Source organism: Bacillus rossius, chromosome 5 (assembly GCF_032445375.1).
Source record: "Bacillus rossius redtenbacheri isolate Brsri chromosome 5, Brsri_v3, whole genome shotgun sequence".
In the NCBI taxonomy this organism is placed as follows: domain Eukaryota; kingdom Metazoa; phylum Arthropoda; class Insecta; order Phasmatodea; family Bacillidae; genus Bacillus; species Bacillus rossius.
In genome coordinates, this window is record NC_086333.1 from 47,098,579 (window position 1) to 47,121,127 (window position 22,549).

The 22,549-nt window shown below is 37.2% G+C and overlaps 1 protein-coding gene across 6 annotated transcripts in view; it reads left to right on the plus strand.

The window, feature by feature from the left end:
* The first annotated feature begins 6,330 nt into the window (after positions 1 to 6,330).
* LOC134531777 (activated Cdc42 kinase-like) overlaps positions 6,331 to 22,549 on the plus strand; it is an 81,714-nt gene continuing 65,495 nt past the window's right edge. For 3 of the 6 annotated variants that reach the window (XM_063367678.1, XM_063367679.1, XM_063367680.1), the window contains exons 1-4: positions 6,337 to 6,575; positions 15,981 to 16,082; positions 19,138 to 19,275; positions 20,308 to 20,502. In XM_063367678.1, coding sequence (XP_063223748.1) covers positions 15,993 to 16,082; positions 19,138 to 19,275; positions 20,308 to 20,502 — 423 coding nt within the window. In that variant the 5' untranslated portion in view covers positions 6,337 to 6,575; positions 15,981 to 15,992. Of the gene's footprint in view, positions 6,576 to 15,980; positions 16,083 to 19,137; positions 19,276 to 20,307; positions 20,503 to 22,549 lie in introns of all 6 variants that reach the window. The other 3 variants (XM_063367682.1, XM_063367684.1, XM_063367681.1) reach the window with 2 other exon arrangements.

Genomic DNA, 22,549 nt, shown 5'->3' on the forward strand with positions numbered 1-22,549 from the left:
CTATACCTCGAGCTAAACCCCCCATTTTGCACCTTGTCTTGAGTGGGCGTTCGTGGTTGTTTACGCAAAGGTTTGCATAATCAACTGCGTTCTGTTTTGCTGATTTGGTGTGAATGGGAGCATTGAATTGGAATTGGAATTGAAATTTTCTTGGAGAGAGGTTAAAGGGTATCGGGCACTGCCCCACCTCAAAGTTGGTCCGTGGGTGGCAACGACTGTTGGCTATCAGTCAGCCGGGTTTTTTTCTGTGTGCTGCTATAAGACCAACAGCGGCTAAGAGGGCAGCTGGCTTGGGGTGATAGCCTCCTGCTTTAACGCATGCCAGACAGTCAATAGTACTGATTAGACAGTGTGAGCCCGCTGGTTCTACGATGGATCGAAAGCATTGGCATGAAGATTTGCAAGAGGCAGTTAAACATCCAATAGAAGGAGACTGGTCCGAAAGGAAAACCCTTTTGACGGATTACACTAAGGACAGAGGATTGGACTTGAAGAGAGTGACCATACTGGTTGACAAATTGCTGGATAAGAAAGTAAACTGGGCTAAGGAACCAGTACCAAATTTAACTGAAAGAAAATGGCTGCTATCTGTTGGTCCCATAATATGTGAACAAGACCCTACTATAGTTAAAATGATGATAAGGGAAATCTTCAGGAAAGACAAAACTACGGCTGAGAAGGAAGAATCGACTGAAGAGTTTGTGATAAACCCTAAATGGGATGAACAGGAGGTGCTTTCATGTGCTGAAAAATTAATAATTGAGCTAACCACCTACACGACCACAGAGATATCTAAGGTTAACAAAGCATCTACAAACTATATTCTGCCCAGAGTAACACAGCTAAAAGGCCTATTAGATAAGGTTCTGATAGACAATTCCCGGCTTAACGGAGTGATAAAGGGGATAGAATTAAGTAAAGGCCCTGTGATAAGGAAGACGTATGCGGAAGTAACAAGTGCAGCTGAAATTGGAGGGACTACTCGTCAACAGATCATACCTAAACAGAAGAAGGAGTTGCTGATTGTCCTGCCAAGTGACGAAACTCAAACAAGTGACACCACCAAAAGAGAGATCTTAAAGAACATTGATCCAATAAAGAATGGGCTGAAATTCAAAGGAATAAGGAAAATTTCGAAAGGAGGAATTATAATCGAAGCACAAGACTCCAGCACGATTGAAAAACTGCAAAAAGATGAGAAAATATCTAAACTAGGACTACGTACTGAGCGCCCTACAAAGCAGGGCCCGAAAGTTATTATGTACGACGTGCCTAGGGAGTTCGATAACCCTGATATAGCTGGCACAATATTTGCTCAGAATCTGAGCGCAGATGAAGTCTCACTGGAGGAGTTCAGAGCTGGTTTCATGGTGCGAACAAGACGCGGCAGAAAGGATAATAAAGAAACAGTGCACCTTGTCATTGAATGCACACCTAAAATAAGGAATATCTTGCTAAGCAGAACACATATGTATATTGGTTTTTCTGCATGTAAAATTAGGGATTTTGTGTCAATAACTAGATGTTTCAACTGTCAGAATTACGGACACCCCGCACATAAATGTAAAAGCAAAACTATCTGCTCTATATGTGGACTTGATGGGCATAAGTATACAGAATGTAGTAAGAAAAATGAAGGAAATAAGTGTGCAAATTGCAGACGAGAGAATAAACCACACGAGCATAGGGTAGATAGCACTGATTGCCCTGCCTATAAGAGAGCTTACGAAAGAGAAATAGAAAGAACTAATTATGGTGAAATATGAAAATAACATAAAAATAGGGCAACTAAACGCACAACGTTCAGCTGTTGTCAGTGCTGAATTAAATAAGATTGCAGAAAAAATGAAGCTTGATGTGATCTTATTACAAGAACCCTATGTATTACGTGGGCAAGTTGCAGGAATCCATGGTTTAATATATGCAATAGGAGATAATCCGAAATCGGCAATTTGGATTAGAAATGAAACTCTAACTACGATGTTACTCTCCGGCATTTCTAATGAACATCATGTTTGCATGATCATGCAGATGAGGATGATGAAAATATACGTTATCTCATCCTATTTTCAATTCTCAGATCCTATTGAAGTACATATTGATAAGCTTAATTCAATATTGGATACAATTGGACATGAAAATATAATAATTGGTGCAGACACAAATGCAAAATCTTCTTTTTGGAATTCACCAGTGAATGACGAAAAAGGTGAGATCATGAACGATTTTATCATGGAAAGAGATCTATATGTTATTAATGATGATCCATTAACAGGAACATATCTATCACCAGCAACTAATACTGAGACTTTCATTGATGTGACATTGACTGATAACAACATGAAAGAAAGAGTCAATGAATGGAAGATTCATCTGGACAGTTCAAGTGACCACAGATTGATGACTTATGAAATCCAATTGCAAAGAACTGAGATGCCTCCCATAATAATAAGTCCACGGTACATACATAAGAACGCGGATTGGAAGAAGTTTGATGAATTAATAACAAGCAAAATAAATGAATTATCACATGAAGAAGATGTATATAACTCCGCAGAAGCACTCGCCATGAGATTAACAATTATATTACAGAATATCTGTGAGAAATGCTTTAGGAAACAAACGAAAATTATTCCTGGAAATCCCTGGTGGGATGTTGAATTAGAAGAAACTAGAAGAGATCTGGAAAGACTAAGAAGAATCATGAAGAGAGCGGCAAATGGATTTTATAAACTTTTAATTTTACAACAGTACAGAATAAGGAGAAAGAAATATAAGAAAGATATTTTATTAAAGAAGAAGGTATACTGGGAAAAACTTGTCCTTAACAAGGGGAATATGGACCCTTGGGGATATGTGTACAAGGTGATGGCTGGCAAAGTACGAAGTTCTTTTGAAATCCCTGGGATGATGATGGCAAATAGACAAATTACTGACATTACAGAAAATTTGGAAACTATTCTACATGATTTACTACCTAATGACAACCCAGATGAAGATACGAATATTCAAAAGATGAAGAGAGAAGCGATGAAAGAACTGCCTGATACAGAAGACACAGTTTCTTTCACCATCCAAGAGCTTGACAAGATCATTAAAGAGTTAAAACCACGAAAAGCACCAGGTAAAGATAATATAACAACTGAGTTAATTTGGCGAGCTTACCCTCGAATCAAGGAAGTACTGTTACATCTGTATAATTTATGCTTATCTTCAGGAACATTTCCAAAAATATGGAAGGAAGGAGTTCTCAAAATCATATACAAGGGAAATGCTAAGGACCCGAAATTAACTAAGTCATACCGGCCTTTAACTATGCTGCCTAACATGGGAAAAATTTATGAGCGGCTCATTAATGCAAGACTAACAGCTTATTTGGAAGTAATACAGGGAATAGATAAACAGCAGTATGGCTTCAGAAGAGGGTATAGTACAGAAAAAGCGCTATACGATGTAAATCAATATATTAAAAACCTACAAGAAAAATATGTGCTTGGAGTGACGATAGATATAGCAGGAGCATTCGACCACGCTTGGTGGCCTCAAGTATTATGGCGCTTAAAGAATCTTAACACACCTAAGAACCTGTATGCCGCCATAAGGGGCTTTCTGCAAGATAGAAAGTGTGAATGTCGATTGGGCCACATAGTTGTGGAAAAGAAGCTCTCCATGGGCTGTCCTCAGGGTTCAGTCCTTGGTCCGCTACTATGGAATATAATATTTGATGAGCTTCTGAAAATTGAGTTACCAGTAAATAACATTATATATGGCTATGCAGATGATGGCTTGCTCATTATACCCGCTACTTCACGCTACGAATTAGAGCAGACAGCAGAAATTATTCTACGCTCTATCAACACCTGGGCAAGCAGTGTCCGACTTCTTATATCATCTGAAAAAACTGAAGGCGTATTACTAAAGGGAAAATTACATAAAGACAGACCACCTTTAATAAGATTTCAAGAACGAATAGTGAAGATAAAACAAAAAGTTAAGTATCTAGGGGTACAAATCACAACGGGAACAGGATACCAAGAACACATACAAGAAGCATCACAAAAGGCCCTACTGTTAATGCAAAAAATAAGGAGTCATAAACCTACAAATGTAGGATTGAGCACTAATACTATGACAACACTGTACAATGGAGTATACCTGGGCATACTTACCTATGCTTGCTCAGTCTGGTATGAACTACTACGCAATTCACATGTAAGAAGAAGGTTAAACTCATCCCAACGAACAGCTCTAATTGCTGTAACAAAAAGCTACAGAACTACGTCTTTAGAAGCACTGCAGGTTATCGCTGGAGCCTTACCTATAGACCTACTAATACAAGAAAGAGCAAAAGTTGTGATATTAAAGATGAACAAGGAATACACTGCTTCAAAATATCGCAGAATTCACATAGAAAATATTGAAATCTGGCAAGAAAGGTGGCGAAACTCTGACAAGGGAAGGCATACACACAATATATTCCCTTCAATAGAAGAACGGATGAAATTTTCATGGATAAGTACTGACCACTACACTTCACAATTCCTAACAGGTCACGGGAATTTTAAACACAAATTAAACTCTTTTAACTTAGTGGAAAGCCCTATGTGCCCTGTGTGCATGGAAGAAGACACAGTAGAGCATGTTCTAAATGATTGCGTTAAAATAGAAGACATACGAAACAAGTACACAAGGAAGATGGCTATGGAGGATGTTGATATTAAGGATATTAATCAAATTGTGAGAGATAAGAAGACTTATGACATATGGAGAAATTACACCTTTGAAGTATCCAAGAGACTGGAGCGTTTCGATAGTTGGATGCACGAACAATCTCTGATGGAAGATCTGCTTTCCGATACGGAATAACTTACTACAGAAAAATAAAATAACTCTTTGAATCTCCTACACAAGTTTCTTTGGCTGTTCTTCTTGTGTATAGTGTAATCGAACAGCCGGAATATTATATCAAATTAGATAAATGAACTGAAAAGAATTAATTAAGAATAAGAGAATTAAAAATATACACCAGATCTCTCTTTGAAAATAAGAATAAGAATTATGACAGAATAACGCCCTGGAAACCTGTATAAGCAAGCTAAAAGGATATGAATTATTATATAATATAAACTGTATTATATTATATAATATATATATATATATGTGTGTTCAAAATATAATCATGTGTGCAATAAATATAAATAAACTACTCTTGCAAACCTTATCTGTATTATCGCCCATTGTCGCGCTCCTCTGTTGTGCCCACTTCCGCACCATGCCACTCTGTTTCCTGCGAGGTTATCGGCCCATCCTACGACTCTGTAAGCCACTGCAGTTATGCACTTTTGTCTGTTGCACTGGGTAAAAATTATGGCCACACTAGTTGGGCGCCACTTGTCGTTGTCCAGGCTGAGCCCCTGGGGTGTACTAGGTGCTCTGGCTGCTCTGGGGTAGAGGGGTTCGAGCCATGTGGCCATGTCCTCCCAACTCTGACTCGCACACTCGCACAACCACTCGCTCTGCTCGCTCGCGACTTACTGCTGCATCCGGCGCCTGCTCCTTGCCTGCCCCCCCTCCATGGCTACATTTCCCCACGCACGTGTAACTGGCAGGAGGGGCGTCGGCATGTCATAACGGCCTGTAGAATGCCAGGGTGGCACTTGGGTCGACGTCAAGTCATATAGCACTATTTAACAATACTGATACACACAAGTAATTAAAATATTACATTCTTTAAATAACTCCATTTTTTTGCTAATATGCCACATGGTGCGGTGCACAACAATAAGCCCAAACCCTGTTGTGTTGCCCTCTGCCCAAATACTCCTTTACTAGATTCCAGGAAGTTGGGTGGCATCAGTTTCAAAGTGGGTCTCTACAGCAGCGACCCACCTATCATTGCGAAATGGAAGGATTGAACCTGAGCTTCAAACCACCACGTGGAGTCCATCCAAAGGAACAGGGTTATAAAAGTTTTCTGCACTGTCCGCAATTTATTAGCGTCAGAAATCGTTTCAAAAAATGTTGCATTGAAATTTGGCTTTGAAATTTTACTCCTATTCCGCCCAAAGTAGTTTCACTTAAAAAAAAATTATCTCTAGAATGAGACAGTTAAGATTTTTAATTTGTCAACAAATTATCGGTTACATTGGGTATGATGAACCAAGAAAACAATTTTATCACAGAAAAAGATATTTTTTTTTAGAACTTTTTCTTTATTAATATTTTTTATTAAATGTTATATTTCTTTCTAATATAGTTAATTGGAATCATGTCGTGAAAGTTTAACACCTAAACCTTGAAAAGTCACCACATGTTGTCGTTGTATCTTTGCTTATGTGACAAAAATAATAATAAATGGTTAATTTTAGATGAAATATTTTGACGGTGTTTTTTTAATTGGAATGATTGAGTACTGTTGTGATATACCTTCGTTAAATATTGAAATGTGTTTGAAAAGTTGTATTTCATTTGTAATGAATTCCTTTAGTAACAATATGTTAAAATATGTGCAGTGATTGACTTAATTGTTTGACCTATAAATAGCCTGAATATTTTCCGTGTTGGAATATGTTCAGGTCAGTTGAAAAAATTTACTTAAAAAAATTCCTATAATTGAGAAATAATTTGTTAAGTTTAAATAACCGTTAACATTTTCTTCTAGCAAAAAAGGGGTTCCTTTGAAATTCTATGACATTTGTTTACAGTAGCTCCTCTCTAACTCTCTGAACTTCTAAGTAATGGTTTGAATTTTTCTGGTCCTTAATTTTATTCTCAATAGCTTATTGAAAAAAAAAAATGAATTTGCAGAGTTGGTTGCATTTTGATACCTACCTTTATAATATAACTGTAAATTACTTAACTACCTCATAAAATAACAGTTATGAAAAATTCATTGAATTTTCAAATGAACTTCTAAAAGTTCATATTTTCACTTCTTTGCTTCATCTCTAACCTAGTTTTTAATGATATATATATTTTTGGAACATGAAAACTAGATGTAGCCTCGTAAAAAAAAACTTTGTTACCTCATGCTATAACTATGAAAACCTTTGAAACTGAATCCTTTAATCCTGTCATTTCATTGAGTAACAGTTGGTTCACATTAGTTTTCATCTACCACAGATATTTCCTCTTTTTCAGGCCTTTGAAACATTGAATTGGAAACACATCTGTAAAATTTTATTTTACACATACTGTCATCAAAGAGATTTTCATTTAATTCCACAAAATAAACAGCTGTTTTCTTAGTTGTAAATGACACACAAATCCATTCTCCCTCATTATGTGTACAGTCTGCTTTGCTTATCTTGATTCAGAGGTGGTGATATTTTCTCGTCATATTCTGACTCGTACTCTTTTCACTGTAAGAACACATTGTCAAGTAGTACAATTTTTTTTGTTCCACTTTTAGGAAATAGGACTTTTTGCATAGACTTCTGTTTTTCAGCATGTTCCTCTTATGCTACAAATTAGGAATTTTCTCGGCACTCCAATGTTTTTATTTCCCTTGTACTTTTATCTTGTTGTATGGGTCTCCTATTTAATTTTTTTTAAATTTCTGTATCATACTATTGAAACTTTAGCCAGTCGGTCCAACCGCTGCAGTGTCTGAGCACTTTGGCGGCCAGTCGTGTTTCTTCATCCCACGCAGTGTTAGCAGAGCTATTTCTGTTTCCGTCGCCTGTGCACGTACAGGTGTGTAATTCCTATGTTAGACATAGACGTAAGCACCCTCCTGTCTTGGAGCTAGCAGCTTCTTTCAGCATGCCTGAAGCATGGATGCCGGTAAGGTATTGGTAGGGCTCTGCAATTTTTGTCAGGCATTCGTATCCCTGTGCCACCAGAGCATGCTGGGCATAGCTGTCTGACTGCATCTGCACAGCGCCAGCTTTTTCCCCACACCCACCTTCCCTCCACTGTTTTTTTGCTGTTCGGAGAACTCGAGGCTGGGCAATGACAGTCTCCCTTCCCAGCTCCCTCCCATAAGCACCAATCACATGTAGGATTACATTTTAACATTTAGTAACTCAGGTTCTTCCCACCAGGGAGGGCTATCTCCCAGACCCTCTTGCTCCGGCCGTATGTTTTAGCGCCGTGACTCCGTGTGCTACCTACTGGCACTGTCGTCAACCATATGTCGGCGCTGCCAATTTTAGTTCCGCAACTCTCCCACTTAGAGCCTCCATCCGCTCTGGTGGTCACTTCTTCCCCCACTTCCACATAGCCCTGCCCCCTTTTTTTGTCTTTATTTGAGCTCTTGACAACTCTACTTTACTAGGTGTGACAACTGCCCTTCCGGAGCAGTCAAGGTTCTACTTCCACCATGTCTTTGTGCAGTCGTCAGAGACACCCGTTTACTTTATTCAGCTACTGTGGCACGGACCAGACATATCTTTACTCCGAAGGATGTGGTCCTTGAAGTAATGGATTTCTCCCTTCTTTTATCTGTATGGTCCCCACCAATGAGGTACCTCTATCGCAAGGTGATCCAACCCCATCCCTGGCCCCACAACAGGATGACACACCCACTGCCAGCCTCATGATACCTAAACACCCAGAGGCACCACCAAGCCACCAAATCTTCGAGGTCAATACCAGCTGCTTGTTGGCAACGCCTTAGCGAGCCACTATTGAAATTCTAACCACAAGGCCAGCAACCCCTGAGCCCTGCCCACAGGGAGCATTGGCGCAGTGTGGAATTCCCTGCAATTTACGACCCCGATCAGGTCGACTCGTCCGACGACCCCATCGTCCAGCACCCTGATGAGGACGACTCATGGCAGAGTTCAACCCATGGCCAGGCCCCGAGGTGGCCAATGGAGATAAGTCTCACTGACTCCACCTTCACAGTGAGGGTCGAAGAGCCCGAGGAGCCAGAGGTAGGCGGTAGCGCAAGTGACAGCCAGGGCGGGGGTGAAGAACCTGACTCCTATCCACCTGCACTACAGACACCCCGAGTCAGTGTGCAGCAACTGTTCCCACACTATGCGAGAAGCCCACACTAACAACACTCCCCCACCACCTAGCTACACATTCACTTTCACAAGTGGGGAAGGAACTCCTGTCTCATGCGAGTGGAAGAAAGGGGCCGTCTACAGCCATAACGGCCTCGGAGAGATGGGGCATTTGACGACACTCTTTAGTGCTTCCTCTGCTCGCACAGGCTGTTATGACCGGTTGTCGCCTCCTGAAGCGTGTACACTTATAAGTGAACCACGAACATAGTGCACGAGAGTGCAATGAAGTGCGTCAAGCGTACGGACGCCATCATGGAGTCAATAGTTGCCCGAGCGACAATCGATTAGGTGCCCAGGTCTCTTCTCGGGAAAGGGCCCCTTGTGGCCGAGACTGTTCCGAGTCGCAGCAGTGCCTTTGTCCCATCGCCGGGACTGGATGTATTTGTTTGAGTTGCAATGTTAAAGTTACATTCAGTGAAAGAGCTATTTTATTGTGTTTTTTTTTATTTAAATAGCATCCTGGGGGACTTAAACACCATGGGGTAATTTTACCAGTGTCTCCGCTAACCTCCTTGCAGCCACAGGTGATGTGACGCTCGAGAACCCAGAGTCTCCACGCAGTGCTAGCCGGTGCCCACATAATCACCACATCATCTCGGCAAAGCGGCTAGGTGTCAGCATGTCCAATCAGTTATAGATCATATGTTGTCATTAGAACTGAATGGTTATTGAAAATCCAGACCTGAGCAGTACGGCCACAAGAATTTTGGGATGGGCAAAATACTGTCAAATCTAGTGGTTGGAGGTGATTGTGGTATGTGATGGAATCCTGAGCAAAACTATTTCGTTCTCTTTAGCAAACTTGACAGATTTCACACATATGTGGCTTGAATGGTTATCTGTTTTAAGAAGGAATTTTTGATTTTGTTTACATATAACATACTTCTCAAAATGTTCTAATAATTGGATGAGTCTTCCCTAGTCATCCATCTGCTGTGATTTGAATCCCCAACTATTTTTGTACCAGGAAGTAGCACATTTCTGCAAGTAACCTTTTGAAATTACTCGGGGTGAAATTATAAATGGAGCCACGCTTATGGCACAACACACTGTCACAAGTGTACCTTTCTCCTGTGAAGTTGTGTGGCCAACTTACAAATGTTATGGCTTTTAAAATGTTCTTTGTCAAACACATGAAATGCATTTGTTTGAAAGTGGCCCTTGCACTACTAGTGGTCTTAGGTTGTCAAATTGATAAATCAGAATTCCTCTTCATGTACCCTTCATAGCCTGCCATTTTATAATAATCCATACTCGTGGGGTATGTCTTCGCATTTGCTTTTGCGAACTCGAATGCTGACAACACGCTAGGTATAGTAGATAGCCCATAATGTAGCTTTGCACTTTCTTTTAGTTAGCTAGAAAGCATAATCTCTTCCTGAGAAGAAAGAAACCTGGGTTTTGTTGTAGAGTGATGTAAAAACAGTTTCCCCCCCTTTTTTATTTGTATAGCTTAACACGGTGCATTTATTAAATTTTTTCTGTGTTTAACTTCTCTGCAGTCACCCTCAGGCCTTTGTCCCTGTAGTTCTTTTTTTTTTTTTTTTTTTCCGTTTATTAATGAATGGCATCTAAAAAAAAACCATATTAAAATTTAAAATAAATAAGGTTAACACAAAATATAGGTCAAATACAATGAAAACCCTAATAAATGTAACAGAATATGGCAATATTTGTTAACTTCATTTCTAGGCTTCTGCGAGCAGAAGATTTTCACTTCGAGTCGAGCTCGAGCGAGTTTGCTAAAATACTCGCGAGTATCGAGTCGAGTTCGAGTTTTTTTTTTTTTTTCAGTTTATTGCACATAAATTTACTGTGATGGAGTAATAAAATGTGAGAACTTTTGAGAAAAATATGGAAATAAAAAAAGAAACCATTATCATTGTTAGCCTACTAAATAGATAGACCTACATTAGAGGTCTGCGAGCCTAAGAATTTTACTTTGAGCCAAGCTCGAGCGAGCCTACTTAAAAGTTCTCGAAGCTTGAGCTTTTGTGATACAGTTACACTTTTGGGAAATTATTTTTACCATAAACTTAGTAGGTATAATGTTTGAATAAAGTATTAAAATGAAGTGGGCTTATTAATTTTGGGTAACTATTTACAGAGTGCTTTTATAATTTGCACTGCTAGGAAAAAAAACATGTTTTCCATTGAATCTAACCTGTTTCCATTGGTTCATTAGTAACTGATATCATCCAACTAACATAACCACAGTTTACAAGTACGTATATGTTTGTGTAAATGTAACATAACTTTGGAATAATTTCATCCTTGTCAATTTTTCTGGAGTCCTTACTGAGCTTCAACTAACTGAACACCAAAAATCATGTTGTTTGAAAAGTACATTCACATTGTTTCAACATTTCCACTTTTCGGCACAAAAATTCTGAGAGAGATTGTCATAGAGTATTAAATTCTGTTCTTCAATCTATCATGCAGAAAAATAATTTGTTCTGCACGTTCAGGAGTTAAATTAGCTCTACGATTGGAGATGGTGTTTACAGCAGATGAGAAGCATCTCTCGCTGGCAACCTGTGTGGCTGGAATGCTTTAGTAAAATTGTTGGTAAATATGTAGAGTCGCGGTATATGCGGAAAAAAAATGCTAAAATTCCGAAAATACTTTTATTCTATGCTCTTTCACTTCCTCTTTTCGAATCAACCGGCGGAGATAAGAAATTCCAAATACTTTAGGATTATCAAATTTTTTAATTTTCATCACAATACCTGGGTATTCATGCGGCGATCACCATTGTTTCTGGTTTACGAGTATCTATTATGTTTCTTATTGGACAATTTTGTCACGTGACAGTTCCGTGATTGGCCAGTATTCAAATGAACCAATACGTGATTATTTATTTATTTATTAATCCGTCGGAGGTATCGCGACGTAGGTGAACGACTACATCATTTCCTTCTAATGGCAAAGGAAATGTACCCGCCTCCAACTTAGGTGGGTTTTTAACGTTTCTAATTTTAAAGTCTTATTTTTTATTTGGATATTGTCCGGGTTTGTTAGGTCAGGTCAGTTACATTATAAATACTTTAAAACTAAAGAACCATTGAAATTAATTCACATTATTTTTTATGTCCGCTTAGTTTGAAAGTATTAATAATGTAACTGACCTGACCTAATCGACCATTTTATTTATTACGCATTCACGAACACACGGCAAAATAACAAAAATGGCGTCGGTCTAATGGTTGTACAGGTGTTGTATTGCAAAATTAAAAAATTCTATATCTCCTAAAGTATTTGGAATTTCTTATCTCCGCCGGTTGATTTGAAAAGAGGAAGTGAAAGAGCATAGAATAAAAGTATTTTCGGATTTTTAGCATTTTTTTTCGCATATACCGTTACTCTACATATTTACCAAATTGTTTAACCTCAAAATTAGTGTCAAATATCTGTAACTTGTCATTAAGTTTAATCAATTTAAAGTAATAAAAATAGAAGCATTTTACTTAATTCAATTTACACTTGCAAAAAAAACTTACGCACAATAAACCTACATGGAAATTAAAGTCTTTTTCAATGTCCTGTAGTCTGAAATATGTTTACTCATGTCATTAAATGTAGAGCTGTACTGAAGAAGCCGATTTTGCCAATATTTAGTTGAATCGGCATTTCTGCCAACTTCCAATACTCTTGTTAATTTTCGGCCGATATTACTGAAAAACGAAAGAGACTGCCATAACCTAAAAATCCACGAGTACCCTTTTCACTTTTCGTAGTAGTACTGCATTCTTTCAGATCGCATTATTTCTTAGCAACATGTGCCAACCGTACATATCAAGATTTAACATCCTTTTTTTTTAATATGTCCTAAATAAATACATTACCATCACGGTAAATACACATCTCGGTTATTACGGCAACTATAGTGCAAATGTGGTAACTATCATGCTTCTGCAGTAGTTATGGTATCCACAAAGAATCTTTAGTTCTTTTTATGGTAATTATCTTAAGATAACTATTGGAATTGTACTGTAGTTATGGTACATCATCCATATTTCTTCGTAAGTTGTTGTTCATTTGTCTTTTCTTCATATTTATATTTACGTGCGCCATTACTGGCAGGAACTTTCATAAAAATTTTAAACGGGACTTTATATCACACATTTTATGGCGTAAATGATGAGACCCCGGACAATTTAAACGCTTTTTACAGTAAAATGCGGGAAATGTTTCCGCATAAAGCGGGAAATACTTCCGCATAAAGCAGGAAAGTGATACATTAAAACTATGCGGAAAATTATAGAAGTAAAAAAAATTCATCACGGAAATTCGTAAATCCCGGGTACGTAAAAATGATGTGTTCATGTATACGGTCGATCATGTTACATTATAAAGTAAAGGATAATAGTGTTGTAAGACTTTTATTCCCTTATAATGAGAGTCTTTTTTTTTCTATAGGTAGAGTGCAAGAAAAGCTCGCTCGAATTTCGAGTTGTTGAAAAGCCACGAGCTCGAGTTCGAGTATTACTAAAAAACTCGACTCGAAACTCGAATTTCGAGTACTCGCAGGTGTCTATTCATTTCCAAACCACTCAGTTTTAAGGATTTCAGCAGTTAAGCTGCAAACAACTTCTTCAAACAGGCTATAAAAACAAAATACAATAATAGTTTTTTTTATGATGTTTGGGAGAAATGATACACTGTGTGAAGCCTCACTGATTAAAACTGTTGTGCCATATACAAGAAATATAATCTCTTGCACTCATATAGGTTAGAATGCAGTAGTTGAGACTATTCATTTTAAAAACATTAATTTTTAAGGCTACTTTTCATGCCATTTTTTTATGTTGTTATTTCAGGGCTATTTCTGGAACTTTAACATGATACTTCCCTTGCATTTTTTGTTCTGTCATAAATTTTTTTAACAGATATTAACTGGAAGTGTGATAATATGGGTGTAAAAGTTCACGTAAGAGATAATAATTTCATACTCGTGTGCAACCTTTTACAAACATTAGTTATGTTATACTTAATGAATATGTGTTGAAAATATCTGTGACATAACCAATTTAAGGGAGATAATGGGTTATAATTTCAGAAATAGCCCTTAAAAAATTGGTTGTCTGTAAAGTCGGTTTACGGACGATAGTTTAATGTGACAACGTCATAACAAAACATTGATGAAATGATTGCATACTTTCATGAATAAAATTGAAACATTTTGACATGACGTCTAATAAATCGATGAACGCCGGCTGCACGCACTAAAAATTGTCCCATTACGCACATTGTTCCATTACGCTGTGTCCCGTTACGCTCATTGTTCCGTTTTGCTCATTGTTCCGTTTTGCTCATTGTTCCGTTACGCTGTGTTCCGTTACGCTGTCGGCGAGTGCAGTAATAGTAGGTTATGTTACAATTGACTAAAAAATTATGATTCATATAATTGATGATAGATATTTGATTACAGTTTTTTTATATGAAAACTTGTTCATAAATATATTTAAACTTTATAGCTAAACGCCAGTTTTTTAAATTAATTACAAGTTATCTATACTTGAACTGTTTTGTCGACTGTTTATAAAGTGAAGTGAAAAGTTAATGTGGTTTTCATTGCTTATTACAACAATTTTGGCAATATAGGTTAATTATTCTTGCATTTTAAAAATCTGATTACTAGTATAATTTCAAGTATTTATTCTTTCATTATTAAAATAAAAATGATTCAATTTTATTCATAAAAGTATGCAATCATTCCATCAATGTTTTGTTATGACGCGTTAAACTATCGTCCGTAAACTGACTTCACAGACAACCAATTTTTTTATTGAATTATCACTATTTTGTATGGATACAAAGAATTAGTGAAATGAAATCTACAATTTAATTGATAAATTTACTTTCATTTGCACTCATTAATTCAAATATGTTTATTACTTTAACGAAGAGATTATTTTAACTATAACTTTTATACATGTTTGCTATTTAACTTCTTCCATTCTGTGTTATTCTGTTAAGAATAGGACGGTGATAGGAAAAGTAGGAAATGAATGGGAGTGTTTCAAGTTTAATGTGCCTCAAAAAAGTCAAATCGATGGTTGTTCCAATCGAGTTGAAGAGAGATAGATGCGGCGCAAGCGTACAATAAACGTAACGGGACACTTTTTCGTGCGTGCAGCCGGCGTTCGATTTATTAGTCGTTGTCACGTCAAAAATTGTAATTACGAGTAAAAACAGCTTCACATATTCACATAAATCATAGATACTCAACAGCAAGGCCTGGGGCTCTCAAATGCCTGCTGTCCAAAAATTGGCCAGTCCTTAGTCCCGGCAAACAGGACTGAGGCACCTGGAGAACTTGATAACCCAAGTCACCACTGGCAGTGCGTGAATACAATTCCTCATGTACTTGTAAACCATTTACCAAGGGTGGATGCGCTCGCATCCTTCATGGAAATTTTAGTACAGTGCAGCATAATTGGGACATGATCATAAAGATGAGCTCATAGTTGAAGTGCTTATAAGGGTAATTTTCCTGTATCTCTCCACCACTGCTGGTAAAGTGGAGGGAGCGGTGGTAAACGAGCCGGCTGTGCACAGACTCTGTGTAGCACAGACGCATGTTACAAGTCAACAATAGAGCTAGGAGTCGTCTCAGGCGGTGGAAATGTCAGCGTCTCAACATCAATTAATTTTAGACATTGAAACAAGCTTACAACAGCTATCATAATGTTTAATTTGGTATATAGTTTATCTGACAAAACTATATTTGAAAATTTGGTTTGTGCTAGAGCACAGGTGAACGTTTCTATGCACCACTTTGGAATGTTCCTATCGATTCAAAAGAGAATGTTTTGTGTACATGACATCAATACTGTTTTATCTTTCTTAAAACATATTTTAAGCTAAGTAGGTAATATTTATTTTAAAACATTAAAACATGTATACAGCCTTTAGTGTACTTTTCAGTCAAGTAAAGTTATTTTTTACTTAATTTTTCAGATAGCGTTCAACATGGCAACAACTCAGGGACCGGGTTTGTATGAGTTTCTGATTGAAGCGGAATTGCAGCAGTATTACAGCAATATTAGAAATGATCTAAAGGTTAGTATTTGATATGTGTTTCACTTCACTGTCGGTTTGCTATTAAATATGTATGGTGTGGGGATACTTTAATCATAATTTATGTTTGAACATGTAGAAGTAGAGTTATGTTTTGAATGTACTGTAGAGTCTTGATTAACCAAGCTTCTATTATAGATTCCATATTATCAGAGTTCCATATTATCGACCTAATCAACTATTATTGGTGAATATTGTTGAAACCAGGGTTGGTAAAAACTTGTTTTTTTTTTCCTTCAAAAAAACCAAACAACCTGGTTATTTTGGTTTAAACCAGTTTTTTTTTTGTTTTACCAGTTTTTTTTTATTACATGTTCAAATGAAAGCCATACAACATTCCAGTTTCTGCCACTCATGTTGAACCAGAAAAGTTGTAACATCAAAGAACTGAAGTCCAGCGAATCTGCACATCTGACTGGGACTTAACCATAGAAAGGGTATTCCCCCACAGGAAGAGGATTCTCCATATAATGGGTGTTTCCCACAGAATGGGGGATATCCCACTGAGTAGGAATAGTTTTAAAGTAATAAATTTTTTTATTTACTCTTTTTTTTTACACTTTGACTACCATTCACTAATTAGTTTATTTTAGAGGAGTATTTAGATAATTCAAATATTTTAAATGATAAGATCTTTATTAGTATGTAATTTTTTGTTCCTGTAAATCACAAGTAACATTAATGAGCAAACTTTTGTTTTTAAAGTGGAATTAAACCTTTTGTTAAAATGTATAAAGATATTCCATTTAAAAATAAATAATTAATTTTTTTTTAATAAAAACCATTTGGTTTAAACCATGGTTAAAACCAGCCAACCCTGTTTGAAACATTTGCAAGAGGATGTAGATAATGATTTAACCATTGTCTAAAGTCTAAATAAAATTAACCTCTAAAATGTCATTTACTGGTTGGGAAAATCATGGAGTGGTGTAAAAAAAAGCTGAAAAAAAGCTGGGGAAAAAAACCCTTGAAAAATGATACCGCTGGGCCAAAAGACAACCAAGACAATTTTCTTATTCCCTCCGTGTTATCCGAGATTTTGCTTATCTGAGTTTGCGGGGATCCACGTTAACTTGTTTGATTAAGACCCTACTGTATTTTTTTTGTCAACATGTTTTAATCAGTTAGGTAAGCCCAGAATAGATTGACACTTAATTAGATTTTTTGAGCTTTAAAGTATGCTAAATGCAGATGTATCACTTGTAATGCAATGATGCTTGTAAGTTGACTGCCCTACTTTGTGCAAGGTACAGATGAGGTAGCATAAAACCTTTAATTCTCATTCAAGAGCATTCTGTGTTGACTCCTGGCCCATCAATCTTGATCAAGATTTTATGGTTTTCTGAAATCATTCTGAGGCAGTGTTCGAAATCACCTGAAGTATTTATACTGATGTGTAGGCTGCTTGTGCCCAGAAAGGCATAACGAGGGCTGTCCGAACTGGAAGTGAAGTATGCAGGTACTTAAACTAGTAAACAAATATGAGTACCTCTTGCGTACTTAATAACATAATAACATAGCAATTTTGAAAATATTTCTGTTGGTTAAATTGGGGTGAACACATTACTAGTTAAAAGACTCATGAAATAATTTTCACTCCTTATTTTAACAAGATTAACATAGTCAATAAAAATTTAATTTTTATCAAGTTTTTAAGGTAGTTTTAATAAATATATGCATATATTCTGATCGTAAGTTACCAAACAAAGATAAAAACTTGAATACATTGCAATAAATTCATGTGTTTGTAATTGAGTGTGAAATTTACTATTTTTGGTTAAAAACATTTTTCTGGGATTATATCGGTTTATCTAGCTTGTTAACTCCACTTATAGAGGCCAAAAATAACTCCTGTTAAAACTGCTCTATTAAACCACTAGGCAAAGTAAAGTATACATGGCAAGTACATAGCTGTATCACTTGAATTCGAACACATTCTAAGCAAATTCTGGGATATCTTTTTTCTGTTTGCATTAGCTGATTCCCGCTGCAATTTTCTTGAGTGGTTAACCTTGTTGAGTTGTAAACATATTCTGAATTACAGATTTACTCCCTTGTGCTTGGAGGGGTTTTAGGCAGAATTTTTTGTCCAAAGATACCTTATGACATAGGTGGAAATCTGTAGGATTCCCGTTTGGAGGGGGTGGGGGGCAGGATAACATTGATCATTACCATTTCACAGTTGCGATTTCTCAAGCGCAAGCGAGCCCCCTCAGAGAGGGGCTTTTTGATTCCAGGAGGGGGGGTGGGCAGAATCTATGGCCATACCTCATGATGTGTTTCACTGTTCGTCTGCGAATGTTCTTAGAAGCTGTTGAGAAATACTGTAGGTAATGCCAGGAATATAAATCTGAATGCTCTTTCATTTACTACCATAAACTCTTGGATGTCAGACCACAGTGCAATGACAAATATCGTTTGCACATCCATGATGATTACTACTGCAATACATTACAGCAATAATGAGATAATGTACTCACCTTTGAGACATCAGAACAGTAAATAACAATTCTTGTATTGTCATTGTCTTAAACAACACCAAAGTTACTAGGGTTTGAATAACTTTTATAGTTTGGGCCGGTATTTGTGGTGCTGGTGTGTATGAATTAGACAATATAACTGGACATCAAAATGTCAGGTTTTGGAATTTCTGGGCTCTGGAGATACTGAACTTTTGAGGACATACATCCCATTTCCATTAATACATACTGGGCTGTAGTTGGTATCAGGGCCAACTTACGAAGGAGATGTTTAACCACCGTATGCTGCAATCCATGTTTGCTCATTAATTCGGGTCATGAAAGATGATCTGTGGGTGTGGGAGCTAAAGAGAGTGTTGCGAGAAAAGAGCTAAATGACTCATTATCTTTTATATGATGCATATTTTAGGGATTGGATTATAAAATACAGCCCTAAATTACCCATGAGTGTGCTCTTTGTTTATTGCTGGTACATGACGTGTGAGAGCTCAGTCTGCTGTCAGTTGTCCTATTTGTTCTCTTTTCAGCTTTTTACAGTTTAGTAATCTTTTTTGCAGATCCAGAATGTACCTCAGCTCAAATATGTTACTGAAGATGACTTGCAGCACATTGGCATGTCTAAACCAGAAATCAGAAGGCTCAAAAAGTTCTTCCAGAAACACTATCCACAAACTTATATATCTAAATTTAAAAAGGTAAAAAAAAAAGGACCCTTTTTTACTGTCTTATTTTTAGCCCTTGTATTTTGGTTCTTCCACCCACATGTGTAAACACTAGTCCAAGGCCATAAATATCTTCATTTCAATGATGGCTTGGCATTTCTTTTCTGGAAATGTATTTTATATACAGAATAAATTATGGGTCTCTGGTATAATAAAAAATTTAGTTATAAGATTGTTGTTGTATAAGCAGTTTAAAATTGCATATTTAAATGGCATAACTTAAACATAACATTTTGGAGATAATAAAACTAAACCCTCAATAGTTTTTTTGAACATAGATGTATTACATTTATAAAAACTTCATAGTTGATTATCATCCTTTTTCTTTCATTAACTGGGAGTTGATACCCTGTTGTGATATTGAGTTTTTTAATTAGCAGTGAGTAGTCTGTGAATTAATAGGTTAGGTGTATCTTGATGGAACTCTTCCAGGTTTGCTGTTTTAAGAAGATACCATATATACATTTTAATACATGTTACAGGGGTGTAGCCAGGATTTTTTTTCGGGGGGTGTTTACTTACACCCTGCCCTTGTACTAAGGAGGGGGTCCGGGGGCCCTCCCCTGGAAAAATTTTGATTTTAATGTGCAAATTGGTGCTATTTAAGCACTTTCGTAATTAAAATATTGGATTTAAATAACATAAATTTGTGTCCTGACTTTATGATATTTTTAACGAGACACTGTTGAAAACTCATTGCTGAATATTAAGAGTTATCGGCTCAAGATTTCTTTCTTAGTTTCATTTAAGTGCATTTGCAACAGCTAGACAAGTGTACATTTTGTCATAAGTACATATATATATATATATTTTTTTTTAATATTTCGGTGGGTGTTTGGACACCCAAAACACTCCCCCTGGTTACGCCCATGCATGTTAGATGTAGGAAGATTTTGAAATTGAACATGTGTTTTACGCACAAGGTTCTGAAAGAGTCTTGAAGATGGCTCACAAGGTGCTTGTAGACATCCTGATTCGAAGCCCTGCTGATGTGCTCGTTGCCAGATGATCCTGCCGAAGCGGGAGGAGCAGGTGTCGTCCATGATGGTGATGCTTCCGGACGAGGGCGCGGACAAGCCCGCCATCAAGGTCCCTAACAAGCACATCATCCCCGCCGAGGCCATCGTGGTGAACAAGGAGCTGGGCACGGGCGAGTTCGGCGTGGTGCAGCAGGGCGTGTGGACCAACGACAGCGACCGGGTGCGTTCTTGGCCGGCTTGTCGGATACCACGCGTGGTTCCAAAAAATAATAGTTTGACTCGGGCACGTTCCGGCTGTCCTGAACATATTTGGATGGACTTTAGACCAGTCCTTCCGAATCCGCCTTGTGACAACACCTGTCGGATATTTGCTGCTTAGACGAAACTGGAAAGTGAAATTTAAATAAGTGGTTACGACACACGCACGTCGCAAAGGAAGCACAGTAGATGCACACAGTCACAAATGCAATTAAACTGGTTAGTTAAGCTGGCGATTCCTTTAATTTCGGGCTAAGCTACCAAATATCAGAATTTAATTAAGATATCGGGGTTTTATAGTTAATGACTACATATTATTAAGTGTAAGAGGAAATTTTCACCGGTACCCTACTCATTGAAAGTTTGGTGATTGGCTACAACAGGACCTCTTAGAGGCATGAACTGCAAATATGCATATACAGTAAAAGTCCGTTATAACATAAATTTATAACGGCGCCAAAAGTTTATGTTATAGCAAATTTTCGTATTAGCCAAAATTTAAAAAAAAAATCTTATTTTTGTAGCATTTTTAAAATATATTATTTTCACGCTTGTTTTTACTATGGAAATTCACAACAAAAGTAAAGGAAATATACATAAAACTTATTAAATTACTTTTTTAAGCTATATCAGCACTTGCCGACTGCGAAATATGAGACCGCGTGGCCGTGATAAGGCTGTCACGCACATCGTGGCTAAGCGCACAGCTGTTTGTTTACATGGAGACGGGTGGGCGGGGTCACACAAGGTCATGCCGGCCGCTTCCTGTCGCTTTGACCGCAGCTAGTTTGCTGGAGACATGTGCACTAAGCTAATGATATCGGGTGCATATTTGCGGAGTTCTGAATACGTACTAACAATATATAAACTCAAAGATGTAGTAAAATTCATTTTTAAAATTTGTCACATTATTACTCACGTTGACACCTATGAAAAATGTCACACAAAAAAAATCTCTAATTACGTTGGACAACCATACAAACTATATAAAATAATTTTTCCGAAAATTGGTCAGTAACACAAAAATAATCATTCGTACAGACCCTTGGAAAATAACACAAAATTAAAAATCACTTTTTAAAAAACGAATCAATTTTCGTTTGCCTTGATTTCATTAGACTTTCGGACAAAATAAATGACTGGACCTCTTGGAAGTTCATCAAATCTTTCGTCGAAGCATTTGTATGCTGATAAAAACGACTGATTGTGTCAAGTGCCTCCATCATTGACGTTTTCGACGGAACTTGGTTCGTCGTCATTATTGTCATCATCTTCAGATGCCGCTTCGATTTGATTAGAAGAGACGAGCTCGACAAGTTCCGTGTTCGTCAACTCCCAGCACACGTCAAAATTATCATCAGCCGTGGCATATTCGTGGAATGTGCATGGCACATGCAGTTGTTCAGCAACGGGTAGTTACAGGTGTCGCGTATAACTAGACGTAAACAACAATGCGCATAGTGCAGTACACTGAAACTACACCGTACGCAACAGTAAAATTAATGTAAAATTTTAGGGATGGCTAGGTTACTTAGCTACATTTAAAACTCTGTAAATTTGTTTGAATTGTTTGTTAGGTTAAGTTTGTGACATTTAACATGTAAAGTCATATGAATGGTTGAGTTTGATTTGTAGCATTTAAGATGCTTTGTGGGAAAATGAAGGAACACTAGCAAAAATTATTTTTTTTTTAAATATTTTATTTTCTGTTTTCGTTTTCACCCCTCCCATAAATAATTGCCTAGGTTAGGTGAGCTACATTAAAAATACTGTGAATTGGTGTGGATTGTGAACAGTTGGTTAGGTTAGATAAGCAACATTAAAAATACTTAATATAAGAAGTAAGAGAAATGTTGTCAAGAAATATATTCGCAATTTGATTCGGCTTCGCGAATATTTTTAGTATTTGATTCGATATTCGCTTCGCATCCAGAAAACACTATTCGCACAGGCCTACAGTGGGGGTGCTGGAATTATGCTTGAAATACATACGTGTTGTCGCTGGAAAT